Here is a 17,900-nt window from a genome sequence, read left to right on the forward strand (position 1 = left end):
AGTATCATTTTATCAGCTTATATGCAATTTCTTCAGCTAAACTATCATTTTTATAAGCTTACTGTCATTTTATCCGCTTAGATTATCATTTTATCAGGTAAAAGTATCATTTTATTAAACAAAAATGTCACTTTATACACCAAAAATACCTACCATTATATCGGCTGAAAGTATCATTCTACCCGGCAAAACTATCATTCTATCGGCTAAAAGTATCATTCTATCCGACAAAACTATCATTTTATCAGTTTTATGTCATTTTGTCACGTTAAAGTATCATTTTATCAGCTTATATGCAATTTCTTTAGCTAAACTATCATTTTTATAAGGTTACTATCATTTTATCCGCTTATATTATCATTTTATCAGGTAAAAGTATCATTTTATTAAAAAAATGTCATTTTATACACCAAAACTATCAACTCAGAATATCATTGTATTCGGCAAAACTATCATTTTATGATGCAAACCTAAAATTTATAAGCCAAAACTATCATCTTAACACAAAAACGGCAATACATAATTTAATTAAATAAGAATTTCAGTACATCAGAAACACAAACCAATCGACAGCTAATATTCATCAAAAATAAAATTCAATACACGAATCAAAACAATCAATAAAATAAAATATGAACACAATCAATAAGCTAAATAATAGATAATGATCATTACCTTCGTTATTTGCTACGTTCTCCATCGAAGCAAATTTTGACAGGTATTGAACAGATAATCAATGAAAATCTGGAGATTTTTGAATAATGAACCAAATCGGAAGGAAATGTGGAGTCTATTGAAATAATCGGAAGGAAATCTCTATGGAAATAATCGGAAGGAAATCTGGAGTCTATGGAAATAATCGGAAGGAAATCTGGAGATTATGGAAATCTGAAACCAAATCGCGGAGAATAGGAAAGAATCGAACTGAGAAAGAGATAAAGAATGGAGCGAAATTCAGAAATTTAAATGAGCGAAATGACATATTTACCCCCCGCGCATTTTTTTATGAAGTAAATCTAAGTTTGAATCTAGACCGCGTGATTTTAAAAACGTGTGGTCCAGATTTGGTTATAGGGTTATTACGTGATTTAGGGGTTATCATATGATCACAACTCTCTCTCTCTCTCTCTATATATATATATATAGATAGAGTCGTGATCATATGATAACCCCTAAATATCGTAATAACCCTATAACCAAATATGGACCACACATATTTCTAATCATGCGGTTGAGATTCAAACTTAGATTTACTTCATAAAAAAAAGCGCGGGGGTAAAACTGTCATTTCTCTCATTTAATTTTTGAATTTGGCCAAATATCACGTAAAATGAGAAAATGATTAGTTTATTGCATAGAATGATAGTTTTGAGATTCAAACTTAGATTTACTTCATAAAAAAAAGCGCGGGGTAAAACTGTCATTTCCATCATTTAATTCCTGAATTTTGCCAAATATCACGTAAAATTATAAAATGATAAAATGATAGGTTTATTGCATAGAATGATAGTTTTGCCGGATAGAATAATACTCTGAGTTGATAAAATAATACTTTTGACTGACTGATAAAATGATAAAATGATAGGTTTATTGCATAGAATGATAGTTTTGTCGGATAGAATGATACTCTGAGTTGATAAAATGATACTTTTGACTGACTGATAAAATGATAGGTTTATTGCATAGAATGATAGTTTTGCCGGATAGAATGATACTCTGAGTCGATAAAATGATACTTTTAGCTTATAAATGTTAGGTTTACTGCATAAAATGATAGTTTTGCCGAATAGAATGATACTTTCAGCCGATAGAATGATAGTTTTACCGGGTAGAATGATACTTTCAGCCGATAGAATGATAGGTATTTTTGGTGTATAAAATGACATTTTTGTTTAATAAAATGATACTTTTACCTGATAAAATGATAATCTAAGCGGATAAAATTACAGAAACCTTATAAAAATGATAGTTTTTCCGGATAGAATGATACTCTGAGTTGATAAAATGATACTTTTAGCTTATAAATGTTAGGTTTACTGCATAAAATGATAGTTTTACCGGATAGAATGATACTTTCAGCCGATAGAATGATAGTTTTGCCGGGTAGAATGATACTTTCAGCCGATAGAATGATAGGTATTTTTGGTGTATAAAATGACATTTTTGTTTAATAAAATGATACTTTTACCTGATAAAATGATAATCTAAGCGGATAAAATGACAGTAACCTTATAAAAATGATACTCTGAGTTGATAAAATGATACGTTTACTGCTTTGTAGGTTTGTATATTATGTATTGTGCCGATTATATTAGGTTTATTGCATAGAATGATAGTTTTGCCGTATAGAATGATACTATGAGTTGATAAAATTATACTTTTGACTGACTGATAAAATTATATATGTTAGGTTTATTGCATAGAATGATAGTTTTGCCGGATAGAATGATACTCTGAGTTGATAAAATGATACTTTTGACTGACTGATAAAATGATAAAATGATAGGTTTATTGCATAGAATGATAGTTTTGCCGGATAGAATGATACTCTGAGTTGATAAAATGATACTTTTGACTGACTGATAAAATGATATATGTTAGGTTTATTACATAGAATGATACTCTGAGTTGATAAAATGATACTTTTGACTGACTGATAAAATGATAAAATGAGCGAAATTCAGAAATTAAATGAGCAAAATTTGGATACGTAAATTTTATCATGAGTGAAATAACATATTTACCCCGCGCTTTTTTTATGAAGTAAATCTAAGTTTGAATCTAGACCACGTGATTTTAAAAATGTATGGTCCAGATTTAGTTATAGGGTTATTACAGAAATTTGAGTTATCATTATAATGCACCCCTATATATATATATATATATGGTTGTTTTATATACCAAACTAATTTTAAACGCTAAACACCAAACACATCATTATAAAATAATGCGGAGTTAATTACAATTTTATTTGTAGTTCATTATAGGGAATTCAAAGATATAAAAACAATGACATCATCTAGCATAATATAAAGATCTGAAGTTCATTATAAGTTTGTTATTAGTTCATTATAATGAACTCCAGGTTGTCTTATAATGATGTTGTTCGGCCTTTAAGGTTTAAGACTGGTTTGATATTGATTAGAGTATATATATATATATATATATATATGAAGATAGAGAAAGAAAAGTAACAATAGCACATCAAATCCAACAAAAATGAGCGCAAAAAGGAATGATATGGAATCCTATCTGATCATGAGCTTGGCTGAGTCCAATATAAGAAAGCCGCGTGTAAACCTATATGTGGGAAGAAAATATGCTTTATCCAAAGGCAACCATAATCGGAAAAGGTCTCTGCAATTTTCTAGAGAGGATTAAAAGAACCTTGACCGCTTTACATGAAGACAAAATAAAATTTCAATGAACCTTGATACTACTATAATAATGGAAAATGAAATGATTATGTTTGTCATGTATGATACTCCACATCAATGAACTTTAGCTGAAGCACTAATAATTTAGATAAAAGATGGATCATTCAGGAAACTTCACCAAAATTTTATTCCGCCCTTCCTCCTATTTTTCCTTTTCATTCTTGAATGCCAAAACCAACACAGAAATCACTAGGATAAATTCTATGCACGTTAATGTGATTTTAAGAGTGAATATTCGAAAAAAATATACCCTTTTAAACATATAAACATAAATATCTCTTTCCTAAATAAATTATATGAACATTTTCATCTCCTATAAAAAATTCAGATTATCGTATTTAAAAAAAATCAGATTATATATAACTATTTCCATACATTAAAAGAAAAACTAAAAATATTGGTACTATTAGTATATAACTATGTCCGTACCATGTTGTTTACTAACACAAGTTTTCATATTTATAAGAGTGAACTTCAAAAATGGTACCCTAGACTATGAGTTTATCTCGCTCATAGTCTCTGGACTTTAAAAATATCGAGATACATCCTTGGATTAAGAGTTAATCTCGAAATTGGTCATTTTGTCATTTTTTGATACGAAAATACCCTTTTGAGGGTTTGGGCAATTTTATCTTTTTACACTTTTAACATTTTAAATATGATATTAGTTCAGTAATGTACTAAATCTGATATTATTTCAAAATTTTCTTTCGTTTTCCCTTTTGTCATCCTTCACTTTGTTTCTTTATTTCAATATTAAATTTAATTTTATAAAATTAAATTTTAAATTTAGATTTTTAAATATCAATAATTTTTTATTAATTGAAAATATTAATTCATGGACACAATAAATATTGATTAAAACTATTAATTTTTGTTATTTAATATAATATTCAGTTGAATCGAAGAAGTACAAAATATAATATTAATCACGATGGAAAAATAAGAGCTATTCTACTTAGCCTTCGTTCGATTGTTATAATTGTTTGTGATTATATATTATAAAGTTGCCTAAAAATTTGATACTACTAAAAATTTTATATAGGAGTATTTTGTTTAAATTTTCTAGTTAATTTTGATTGTTTTCAAATAAATAAATAAAAATTATATTAGTCTTACATTAGTTGCATATTTATTTCAGAATAATCATGTTATGTGATCTATTTATGATTAAAACTATTAAATATTGACTAAAACTAAGTTGGCGTCGACATACCTTATTGATTAAATATTAGACACTATCAAATATTGATTAAAAACATTAATTTTATTTATTTAATAATTTTAATAATTAAAAAAATTTATTAATATTTAAAAATCTAAATTTAAAATTTAATTTTATAAAATTAAATCTAATATTGAAATAAAGAAACAAAGTGAAGGTGACAAAAGGGAAGAAAAATGATAATTTTGAAATAATATCAGATTTAGTACATCACTGAAATAATATCAGATTTAAAATGTTAAAAGTGTAAAAAGATCAAATTGCGCAAACACTCAAAAAGGGTATTTTTCGTATAAAAAAAGGACAAAATGACCAATTTCGAGATAAACCCTTAGTTCAGGGATGTCTGACGATATTTTTAAAGTCCAAGGACTATGAATGAGATAAACTCATGGTCCAGGAACCATTTTTAAAGTTCACTCTATTTATAAAGGGGAATAATGTTGAGAAATTGTTCCTATATAACAAAATATTTTATTGACTTGTTATATGGGTCCAAAATGCAGGCCCAATAGAAAATTCAAAGACGGCCCGGCCCGTTTCCAGTTACCCGTTTGGCAAGAATTAAAGCTTTCGTAAAACCCTAATTCCCAAAACCTCACCGTTCAATCAATCTTCTCGATCCATCCCACCTAATCACCCTCCATCTCCAGATTTGAGCTGGAAAATGGCTGCCAGATTCAAAGAGCTTATAAAAAAATACGGTAAAGTAGGAGTAGTGGTGCATTGCTCAGTCTCCGCAGCCTCAATTTCGGGCCTCTACGTCGCGATTAACAGCAACGTCGATGTCGAATCCATACTCGAGAGGATTGGTTTATCTGATCTTGGCAAGGATAAGTCCAAGGATGGCGGTAGATCTGATCCGTTGCCGGAAAATCCTGAGATAACGACGAAAGGCTCTCCAGAAATACCGGCGAAGGAGAAGAATCGTACGACCGAGCTGGCGGCATCGAGCGGCGGCGCTCTTGCTCTAGCAATCCTTCTGAATAAAGCTCTGTTTCCGGTCAGGGTTCCGATCACCTTAGCTGTTACACCAGCCGTGGCACGGTTTCTGGCGAGGCGAAATATGATCAATAAAAGTGTATGAGTGATTTCCTACTTCACTTTGTCTTCTTTTTTTTGTATCCAGAAAATAAATGAATTAGTGACACTTTTGTTGGAATGTGAGTGTTGAGACTAAAAGTCACATATTTAGTTTAGAATATGAAACTCATATTTTGAACATCAACCTCACTAATGAACAATATATCTGCTAGCACCTTCGGATTGTAACTTCATTGAAGAATTAATTTGATTAAATTGTTTGTGGTAGGTGAAAGATTGGGTTCAAAATTGTGTTTGAGATTGAAGATGAATTTAGTGTAGGATGAGTTGTTGCTGGGAGTTTGTATGTTGTTGATTGCGGTTTTCAAGATTAGATAATTTTAATGCTCAGTTTTAAGCTATACTATGTTTCTTAGCCTGCTTGTGCTTGTCACTATATTAGTATATGATTGCTCGAAGAGGACTTGATTTGTTCCTAATTTCTTGTTACTCGATATCCAAGGAGATGTAGAGGATGCTTAGATTGATAGTAGCAACTAAACTAAGTTGTTGTTGTTGTATGCCAAGTTAGTTAGTTCATTGAGCTCACTCCTGAAAGTTTCATTACCCACTTAGATGAGGGAAACTACGCTCGTTAATTAAGTAGTACTCCCTCCGTTCTGTTCTCTCGTGTTTCCTATGCGATAATTAAGTGGTTTTCATAATTTGTATACTCATTTTGTAGACGAACTCAAAGTTTAAATATGTATACTCTGTGCGCGTCATTCTGTGTGCAGAAACACATATAATGCTCATAGGGGGAAGAATGAAGGCCACTTGCGTTGTGGCAAGTGAGACTCGTGCCCGTGCCACATTCCCGGCCTTTCGACTGAACATCATTTTCAGACTATTTTTATTTAATTTCTTATTTAGATTAATATTTTTTAAATTGATAAAAAAAAATTGATTTTTATTAATAGTATAACTTTATTTTTGGTTTATTTGACTCTAAATACATGAGCTTTATACCCCTCACAAAGAGCCAACAATAACCTAGGACCACATCATCGCATGGTTACCAATTTTGCAAAATGGCCTCATTTCATTTGAAAATCAGCCAAGCAATTCATTTACTTTTATCTTAGTTTTTACAACAGTTCCATAAGCATGATGAATAGAGTTTACGCCATCCTCTCTTTCAATATGAACAACCTCGAAGGAGTATCTGATGACTCCCCTTGGGAGTTCACTTTCTAGTGTTCCAGAATTTCTTTTTGAACCCTGCATCGTGCTTCTCGATCAACACTGCATATATATTTATTTTAAGAGGGAACATCTTTTTAGGTCCACGAACTTTGTCAAAGTATCATTTTAGGTCTGTGAACTTTGAAATTATCATTTTAGGTCCTTTAACTACAAGTTAATATCATTTGAGGTATTTTGAACTTTTTCCGGACGAAAATGCCCTTAAGGCCTTCAAAGAGCAATTTGGATAATTCTTTCGCCACTCATCTTCCGTCAAACACCTAGAGTCCAACAATTTTTTTTACTACTATTTAATTCAATTACCATCCAAATTGAATTTAAATATAATTAAAATTTACCGTAAAAATAGTACTATGTGTTAAATATTCAATTATTAGATGACCAATTATATAGGGATAGTGAATTGAGACTTGATACTTTATTTTATTTTTTCAATCTAAACTGCATTTTAAGAACTTACTATAGGTGATTTGTGAATTATATTTAGTTTATTTGTCTTGAAATTAGATAACTATTAATTTGGATGGTCATTCGGAGTATTATTTATATGAATTTCAGAATGGAGATCAGTTACCATCCAAATTGAATTTAATTATAAAAATTTGCCGTTAAAAATTGTTGAACTATAGGCTTCTGACGCAAGATGAGTGGCAAAAGAATTGTCCAAATTGCCCTTTGAAGACCTTAAGGGCATTTTCGTCGAGAAAAAGTTCAAAATACCTCAAATGATATTAACTTGTAATTGACGGACCTAAAATGACATTTTTAAAGTTCACGGACCTAAAATGATACTTTGGCAAAGTTCGTGGACCTAAAAAAATGTTCCCTCTTATTTTAATACAGTACTCCCTCCGTTTCTCCATAGTTGAGTCATTTTTCCATTTTAGGAAGTTCCCTCATAGTTGAGTCATTTCCATATATAGTAACTTTTTTTTCTCTTTCTTACTTTACTCTCTCTTATTTTATTCTCTCTACTTTATTCACTTTCTACTTTATTCTCTCTACTTTTTTTATCTATTTATTTAACACATTCAACATTCTTTTCTTAAACTCCGTGCCGAAAAGTTTTACCTCAACTATGAAGAAACGGAGGGAGTATTATACTGTATTGCAAATACTTTCACGTCTATAGCTATTATTACTAGTCCAAGCAGATGACTCTGTTTTGTAAGCTAATAAGTAAGAAAAAAAATCCCAACATCTATTTATATTTGATTATAGTAGTACAACAAATTGGAAGCAATAGCATTGAAAAACTTGCACTCTACACCTCAACACTTGAATCACAATCAAGAAACAATAAGATCACCACAATCAAAACTAGCTTACTTAAACACAACTCCGGCCATAAACCTAGCCAAAAAATTATCCCTTAAAAACTGCAGCAAGACCCCATCATTCTGCTGTATGTAACCTACAATATACGAAGTACTAATTAGATCGAAGCATCTCCACCGTCTCTCCCTCGCCAACTTCTCCAGCGCTCCAGTGATTGCATGTTGCTCGTTGCCTTCATCATTCCTCTTCAACACTCTTGCCAAAAGCCTGACTAAAATAACACTGTCTTCTAGAGCAGAGCAGCCACCCTTGGCCATGTCAGGTGTCATAGGATGCAAGGCATCGCCAATTACACAAATGTTGTCCCTGCTTATGTTTCCCCACAGCATCTCCCACGGATATCTGAACCTTAACGGTGCACATACCATGTTTTCTAGCTCGGTTTCTTCAAATACTCCCATGATCTTATCGGAGACTTTGCCAAGCTTGCTGAGAACGAGTTGTTTCACCTTCGCCGGATCCTCCACCAACTCTCTCTCTGCACCATTGGAGTTGAACAATGAACATAAGCACACACGGTGCAAAATGGAACAAAATTATAAACCAAGACAGAAAGATATATATGAGTACCTAGGGATAAAGGCCTAAAGGTGAGAAATCAATAAACAACATAATCATCACAAGTGATAACACCAAATCTAACACCCTAAACTTAAACATAATCACATATCATATATTTGTAGCCATTTTCGGACCAAAATGCCCAAATTCCTTCAGGGGCATTTTAGTCAACTTACCAAAAACCTGTATACCTACACTGTAGACCTCCACTGCCTTGCAGACCTACCCTCTGTAATGTCATGTCATATTTGAGACCTTGATGATTAAATTTATTTTATTCTAAACAAACCATCTGAATTAACTAAAGTAATACTTGTATCAAGTCATGCCTATAAATTGTAGTACTACTACAACAAATAATACTTCGAATTAATTTACATGCATGTGCATGTACAACCTATGTATGTATAGTTTGTCTATTTTATTAATTTTTAAACCAATTTAAACTAGATCATTTAGTCCTAAATCGGCATAATTAAAATCATTCCATAACAATTCCATCCTAAAATTTTAAATTTATTAATTTATCCCCAACATTCTCAAAATTTTCGACCTACTAATCTATCAAATCTACTCAATTATTTTTCATATATTTACTTCTAAAATTAAAAATTTGTGTATATTAAAATGTGAAATAAAATCAGTAAGCTTAAAAAGGTTAGAACAAAATTATTGAAAATTAGAGATAAATTTGATAATTTTAAACGTTGAGATGAATCTGATGAAACAACTAAAAATAAGATAGATTCAATACAATTTTAAGTCAATAAATTTGGTCAAAACTTTGCTCAAAAAGTGTTTTATGGGGTATTTTATTATTTTGTATAAATGCAAATTCTCACCATTAATTTGTGAATTTACACTCATGCTTCAATTGTTCATAAAATAAGATATAGTATTAATTACTTTCCCCAATTGCAAACTCTAATATTTTGTGAATTTTGCAATGTCATATACAGGTATACTATCAATTATTCTTAAATACAATAAATGCTACACAATTTTGCAATCGTGGATTCAACTTTATTCTTAAATACAATAAATGTTGCACAATATGTCCAATCGCCAACCATAACTGAAATGACCGGAATGCCCTTTTAGGGCTTAAGGGCAATATAATCAGAATAAACACGATATGTGATTATGTTTAAGGTTAGGGTTGTCTGGTGATATTTTTTTTGTTAGGGGCCTGCAGTGACACAAATAGAAACGTTAGGGATTTTGAGGTAGTTCCCTCGTTTTTGACATTACAAGTCCAAGCTTCCCCGGTGATATGAATTATGAAGCAACACTTACTGTGTATGTGAATCTCTAAAAGGTAGCTCTGCAGTCTGAACCCCAGAACTAACTAATGTAATCATAATTCTACAAAACAAGAGCAAATTAACTGATTCGGAGGAATTCACTTCATAAATATCAATGAATTGATCTAAATTTAAAACAAAAAAGGAGGGAAATCGTCGTTACCCACTAAGTTTTGTATGTTTTGCGAGAATTATGTGGCCTACACCAATAGCATCTAGCTCCCTCCAACCATTCGCCCAAATTCCTAAGGCAGATCCTGAAGTTCTCAAGCTATCTGCTGATTCTAAAACTACGCTTGAATATCCTAATCTACGATTATCAAATAACAATAACTTGTCTGGATCTTTATTGAAAATTTTGAAAATGTTTTTATTGAGGATACCTGAGTAGCCCTAAAGATGTTGCAAGACTGTCAAACATACCAAAATGGAAGGACACAATTAGAGGAAAAAGATATATAATTGATATATAATTGATATAGCATTAATATGTATTACATTAGCCTAGAATAGATTGATCTCTAGCCTAAAATACATTGTAATTCACTCCTACTTAAGGAGGCAGAACCGAGGCATTTACATACTGAAATACAATACATTCTCTTCCTATAAACTATGAATTACTCTCCAAATCCCTTAGCTCTCGGTTATTAGCTTCAATATGGTATCAGAGCGGGACGATTCAGGCTTGAGACTCAGAGCAATATCATCATCGTCTCAAGTACCTTTCCCGACCCTTTAAACCCTGCAACAAATACCAAACAACCATGTCAAATTCTGAGAAACCTCCAAAAAATGACCAACCGATTACGTTATCAGCCGAACAATTCGCTGAGTTCATGAAACTCAGTCTGTCTCAGAAAAGCCAAAACCCACAGCCTTTATCCGCTGAATCACTAGGCGAAGTACGCCTGGCCAAAAAGCTCAATGGGGATAACTATCCACTGTGGGCAAAACTGATGAGTCGGGGGATACGAGGGAAAGGTCTGGCATCTCACATCACTGGAGTTCCAGACCCTCCCCCTCCGACAGATCCGAGCCACAGTCGTTGGCAGCAGAGGGACGACTGTTGCTTCAATTGGATAATAAACAATATCGACGCCAGCCTCATAAAATAGGTTTCTCAATACAAAACGGCCTACGACTTATGGGACAGTCTGGCTACAACGTACGGAAGTAGCGCCGATCAATTCCAGATTTCAGACCTGCATAGACAAGCATACAGTATCAAACAAGGGGATCTTACCCTGGAACAACTATGGCAGAAACTCCAAGATCTCTGGATATCAATTGATACCAGGGACCCGAACCCGATGGATACTCCGTTGAGCATAGACAAGTATAATCAACACACACAAAGGCACAGGTTATACCAATTCATGTGGGCACTAGATGACCACCGATATAGCAAGATCAAGAGAGAGATCTTAAACATGGATCCTATTCCAACCGCAAGGAAGGCATATGGATTAGTCAGAAGGGAGTCGGTAAATGAACAACTACTCAACCCAGCAATAAATGAGTCTGGAGTCGGAGTGGGTCTCGCGCTACATGATCGAAATCGAGCACCCACACCGCAACATCACCCCCACCAATCCAGAAACCCTAATTACCAGAAGGAGGATGACAAGAGCAAGTTGGTGTGCAGCCATTGTGGAAGAAAGAAACACACCAGAGAAACATGCTTCCACATCCACGGGTTCCCAGAATGGTGGGAAGAGATGAAGAAGGCGAGGCAGACCAAGAACAACGGCCGAATCGGCGGCGGCAGGGGAGGCGGAAGAGCCTCAGCGGCCATCGTCCACGACCGGGCCTCCTACGCCAAAATCCGACGGGTGGCAGCGGCGGCAACGGCATCACCACGAGCACCGGAGAAATCAGAACCGAAAGAACCGAGGACAAGCCTCCAACCGCCTCCGTCTCCATAGCAAAAACCTGGTCAGAAGGTACTAAGTCTCCAATTGGAGACCTCGCCGGTAACTTCGCCGACGGAAGAGGCGAAAAAGGAAAGGGGAAGGCGGCTAGGGTTCGACCGATTACCCCCAAATATGTCCAACCATCCAAAATTTCACAATACCCCCACAAACTACCAAATACCCGAAAATCAACCCCCTCCCAGAATATATTTCCAATTTCCACCACAAAACTCTCCAAAATATCCAATAAACCCCCGCCCCAAAAACCCTTCTCAGATTGACCCCCAAATTCCTGCAAATCTACAAAACGACCCCTACCGACTCAAAAATTCCAAAAACTCACCCCACACTCTCAACCTTCACAAAAATGACCCCCAAATAGCAAAAACTTTCCAGATTACACCCTCGCCTTCCGAGACCATCAATTATCAGCCAACAATACCCTGTCAAAACTCCTTCGACGCCTTAGCCTCCGCATGTTCCTCTATATCCACCTCTAGCCAAAACAACCCTCACTGGATTTTCGACTGTGGGGCAACCGATACAATCTCATTCGAAGCCTTAGACTTTGTATCCATTGCCACACCCACAAAGTCCTATGTCCAAACCGCCAGTGGGGACCTAGCCAAAGTTATGGGGGCAGGCACCATAAATATTTCACCGACCCTCCGCCTCTCTAATTGTCTTTTTGTTCCGTTGTTATCTCACAAATTATTATCCATTAGTCATGTGACTAAGGAACTGAACTGCAAGTTATTAATGCAGCCTCGATTTTGCATGTTACAGGATATCAAGACGGGGACGATAGTTGGGCGTGGCACTGAGCGAGGCGGACTGTACTATGTGGACGAGATAGCCCAACAGAGTGCTGCGATGATGTTGACTCCCGGACCGACAGACAGAAAGGCTTGGCTTTGGCATCGTCGGTTAGGGCATCCATCCTTGAGATATTTCCGTCTTCTTTTTCCGAACCTAGTTAAATCATTGAACTCTTTTCATTGTGATACGTGTGTGTTGGCTAAAAACCATAGACACTTATTTAAGTTGAATAATACAAGAGTGAAATCTCATTTTGCTTTAGTACACTCTGATGTTTGGGGTCCTGCTCCTATCACTGGGGGTAAGGCTTTCGGTATTTTGTCCTTTTTATTGATGACTATTCCCGCATGACTTGGATCTATTTTTTGAAACATAAAAATGAAGTGTTTGATAAGTTCGAAGATTTTTACAACCTTATTCAAACCCAATACAAACACACCATCCAGACCCTTAGATCCGACAATGGGGGAGAATTTGTCAATAATAAAATGCAAGAGTTTTTTAGGATAGTCAACCAAACCTCGTGTGCGTATAATCCGGAACAAAATGGGGTGGCCGAACGAAAAAACCGATACATCCTCGAAATTACCTGAGCCCTCTTGATTGAATCCAGAGTACCCAAACCTTTTTGGCCAGAAGCTATAGCCACAGCCGTCTATCTCCTAAATCGCCTTCCCACAAGCATACTTAACTTCAAAACTCCATTGGATATTTTTTTCCAACACTTCGACATCCCATCATCTCTATCCCTGGAACCCAAGGTTTTCGGCTGCTCAGTCTTCGTCCATATCCATAAACACGAACGTTCCAAGTTTGATCCATGCGCCCTTAAATGTGTCTTTCTAGGCTATGGAAAAAATCAAAAAGGATACTGCTGCTAGAAGGGGAATACTTCTATGCCCAATCTAGCGGTCAGGGGGAGACACCACCTTTAGACAGTAGTCCGAACAATGACCTTCTAGATTGGTTACCAGATATCCAACTCCACAACTTAGGGAGGGAACCAACAGGGGAACCACAGACAGGGGGAGAGCCACAGTCAAGTCTTGTCACAGACGTTGGTCCAACTGAGGAAGCTAGCAACACCGTCTGGCCGTCAAATCCGGTAATACAGAATGTCGAGCAAGGTGAAACGAACCAGCCATCAAACCCGTCTTCGATCCCTGAGGTAACTAATTCAGTTCCATGTGATAATATACCATCGGATGATACTAACATTGATAGGGACAATAATGAGGAATGTGGAACTACTGGAAAGAGTGGAGACCCATACGAGTTGCCCCCAAGGAGAACAAGAGGAGTACCTCCTCGACGATACTCACCAGACTGGAAGGGTAGAAAGGCAAAGTACGCAGTATCCAATATTGCGCAAAGCCACCCATCAGAAATGGCCCGGGCCTTCGAAACTGCTCTATATGAGGAAGAAGACATTCCACAGACTTTTCAGGAGGCAAGCAAACATAAGCACTGGAGAGAAGCCATGAAGAAAGATATAGATGCTCTAGTCAAGAATGGCACATGGGAGAAATGTACATTGCCAAAAGGAAAGAAACCAGTTGGATGTCGGTGGATATTCACCATAAAAAGAAGAGCAGATGGGTCGATCGAGAGATATAAGGCAAGACTCGTGGCGAAAGATTACACCCAAGTCTATGGGGTAGATTATGAAGAGACATTCTCTCCTGTGGCTAAAATGGAGATTGTGCGAACACTGCTATCTGTTGCGGCATGCAAAGACTGGAATCTACACCAGTTTGATGTGACTAACGCCTTCCTCCATGGAGAACTAGAAGAGAACAAAGAAGTATATATGGAGGTTCCACCAGGTTTTTTTGGAGAATTTGGAGATGGGAAGATATGTCGGCTGCGGAAGACCTTGTATGGGTTGAAACAGTCCCCACGGGTCTGGTTCGGCAGGTTCTTCCAAGCCATGCTCAAGCATGGATTTCAACAAAGCCAGTCCGATCACACACTCTTCACAAAAAGAAGAGACAATAAGGTAACTTGTCTACTTATCTACGTTGATGATATGATTATCACGGGAGATGACATAGAAGAGATCCAGAGGTTGAAGGAGAATCTGTTCAAAGAATTCGCGATGAAAGATTTAGGAGCACTGAAATACTTCTTGGGGATAGAAGTGTTGCGATCCAAACACGGAATATTCCTGAGGCAGAAAAAGTATGTTCTAGATCTATTGGCTGAAACATGTCTCCTTGAATGTAAGCCCGCAGACACTCCAATGGTCCCTAACCATGGTCTGAAGATAGAGGAAGGAGTAGAGCTCGCTGACAGAGAAAGATATCAACGGCTTGTCGGAAAACTTATCTATCTCTCACACACCAGACCCGAAATTGCATACGCCGTGGGTATTGTAAGTCAGTTCATGCACCTTCCTCAAGCGAGTCACATGGAAGCTGCATTGAGGATCGTGCGTTATTTAAAAGGAACTGTAGGATATGGGGTGTTCCTGGCAAAGAGAGAAGACTTGGAGATTGATGGATACACCGATGCTGACTGGGCAAGCAACCCGGTGTATAGAAAATCTACGGGAGGCTACTTTACTTTCATAGGGGGGAACTTGGTGACATGGAGAAGTAAGAAACAAAAGGTTGTAGCCCCGTCTAGTGCGGAAGCTGAATTCCGTGGAATGAAGAGTGGACTCATGAAAATCCTCTAGCTAAGGAGGTTGCTCACAGAAATTGGGTTCCCGCCTACTCGAAAGAGTCAACTGTTTTGCGACAACAAGGCCGCCATAAGCATATCAGAAAACCCAGTGCAACACGATAGAACAAAGCACGTGGAAGTGGATCGGCACTTCATTAAAGAAAAACTAGACGGTGGAATTATCGAGTTTCCGTTTGTCCGTTCTGAAGAACAACTCGCGGACATACTCACCAAAGCAATTCTGCCAAAAGTCTTCAAGGAAACATTGGCCAATTTAAGCATTGGAAATACCATTGCTCAACTTGAGGGGGAGTGTCAAACATACCAAAATGGAAGGACACAATTAGAGGAAAAAGATTTGTAATTGATATATAATTGATATAGCATTAATATGTATTACATTAGCCTAGAATAGATTGATCTCTAGCCTAAAATACATTGTAATTCACTCCTACTTAAGGAGGCAGAACCGAGGCATTTACATACTGAAATACAATACATTCTCTTCCTCTAAACTATGAATTACTCTCCAAATCCCTTAGCTCTCGGTTATTAGCTTCAATAAAGACCAGCAATTCCAGCTCCAACAATCACTATATCTTCCGTTGAATCAATACTTCAATCAAAATCAATACTGAAATAAAAAAAATCAATACTTCAATCAAAATGGATAGATGATGATGGTGAAAGTTGTGACGCCGCCAATACAGAATTACATACAATAGTGTTTATATATGGATAATTGGATATACACGAGTTGCAAAGAGTTGCTTGAGTGGTTTCGCTTTTCAAACTAAAATTGCAAAGTGAGTGTGGTTTTAATGCATGCGTGTATAATTTTACTTGGGCCTAGCGAAGCTAATATTATTAAATTATATGTTGGGCTACTACTGTTTTTATAAGCGGCCCAATTCAAAACCAGATTGGGCGGCCCAATTATTTTATCATCTCTGATATATGAAAAATAGTCACTATGTTTTTTTTTTATCTTTGTATAATGCATGCCAAAATATTAATATAACAAAAAATGAAGTGGAAACATGACAATGCTAATCACTGGAGTAATGGACATCATTTACAAGCATAAAAAGTTGTCTTATTTGCTAATTAGGATGTGCAAATTAAAATGTGTACGGTTACATTAAATCCAATTTTCCAAATGAGATATTAATAAAATTGGGTACAAGGTATACAATATAGTACTAGTATGTAACTTAAATCAAATAATAAATTATTAATATGGTTAGAGAAGCAATGACCTATTCCACTTGGAAAAGGACCCACGCATTTTACTTCAGAATCATCGTTGATTTGCAATATTCCCACTGTGACCGCGAGGAATAAACTATAGTTATATACATGGATTCGTTGCATATTTTGCAATCGTAACATATATGGAAATCAATTGACCATTCCATTTTGAGCACATCTAATGAATTAATTAATTGCGGAATACTCCCCTATGAAACACTTCCACAAATTATTTACAATTTTTCGCATATACATGTGATACTATACGTCATGACTCACGATTTCACTAATGTTCCTTAGATAACAACTTTAATTATTGTGAGAAAAAAAAAAGTAGAGAAGGCAAAAGTAGTTAGTCGACGTTGTTGACTTTTATAAAGGAGGCATTATGCATGGAAACTCATAAAATTACATTCTTGGGAAGGCTCTAACCCCATATGATATGACTTGATTCACAATCATTGTTCTCTAATTTTTGTTACGGAGGTGTATGTATCCTATGATATTGAAATTTAAGCAACAAAATTTTTATTTGACTCAGATGAAAATGATAATTAATTAATGTTAACGACCCCACGCGAATGAGATTATATAATTCATATTCATATTCACATGACAATTACATGCATCTTTGAAACTTGATAGTAATTAACTTAAAAAATGGTCCCAACTAAATATTGACACTATTGTAAAGAGAAAAAAATGTTGTCTCTTGGACCGCGTCGAAAGTGAAGTGGGGGTTATTGAAGTGTTGTCCATTTCCATAACTTTTTTTACCCCAAATTTCAACTATAAATACACCTACGTACAAGACATATTCAATTTCACCCCAAATTAGGATATTTAACCAAAATTAATAAATTTTTAAATCAACAAAATTAAGATGTGATTTAATTTGGGGTGCGGAATATAGTAAGGTCTCATTTGGAGGTGTTGGGTATGATTTGAAGTTTGACAAATGTTGAAGTGCAATTCAAAAGTGAGTTATGTTATGGTATGATTTCATGAGTTCAATTTATTTTTTTCTCATTTTTTATTTTTAGTTCTTTCTTATTTAAAATTCCAATTGTAAAATAAATTAAAAATACCAAAC

At 35.3% G+C, this 17,900-nt stretch overlaps 1 protein-coding gene and 1 pseudogene across 1 annotated transcript; one reads left to right on the plus strand and one right to left on the minus strand.

Moving 5' to 3' along the window:
* The first annotated feature begins 5,246 nt into the window (after positions 1-5,246).
* Positions 5,247-5,980, plus strand: LOC121763885. The gene has a single exon (XM_042159981.1). It carries the CDS (start codon positions 5,330-5,332, stop codon positions 5,747-5,749), a length of 420 nt encoding a protein of 139 aa, XP_042015915.1. The 5' UTR covers positions 5,247-5,329; the 3' UTR covers positions 5,750-5,980.
* Positions 5,981-8,240: 2,260 nt separating this feature from the next.
* LOC121764349 lies at positions 8,241-17,269 on the minus strand (annotated as a pseudogene).
* Between the last annotated feature and the right edge of the window lie 631 nt (positions 17,270-17,900).

The sequence above is a fragment of the Salvia splendens genome, chromosome 14 (assembly GCF_004379255.2).
Source record: "Salvia splendens isolate huo1 chromosome 14, SspV2, whole genome shotgun sequence".
Classification (NCBI taxonomy): domain Eukaryota; kingdom Viridiplantae; phylum Streptophyta; class Magnoliopsida; order Lamiales; family Lamiaceae; genus Salvia; species Salvia splendens.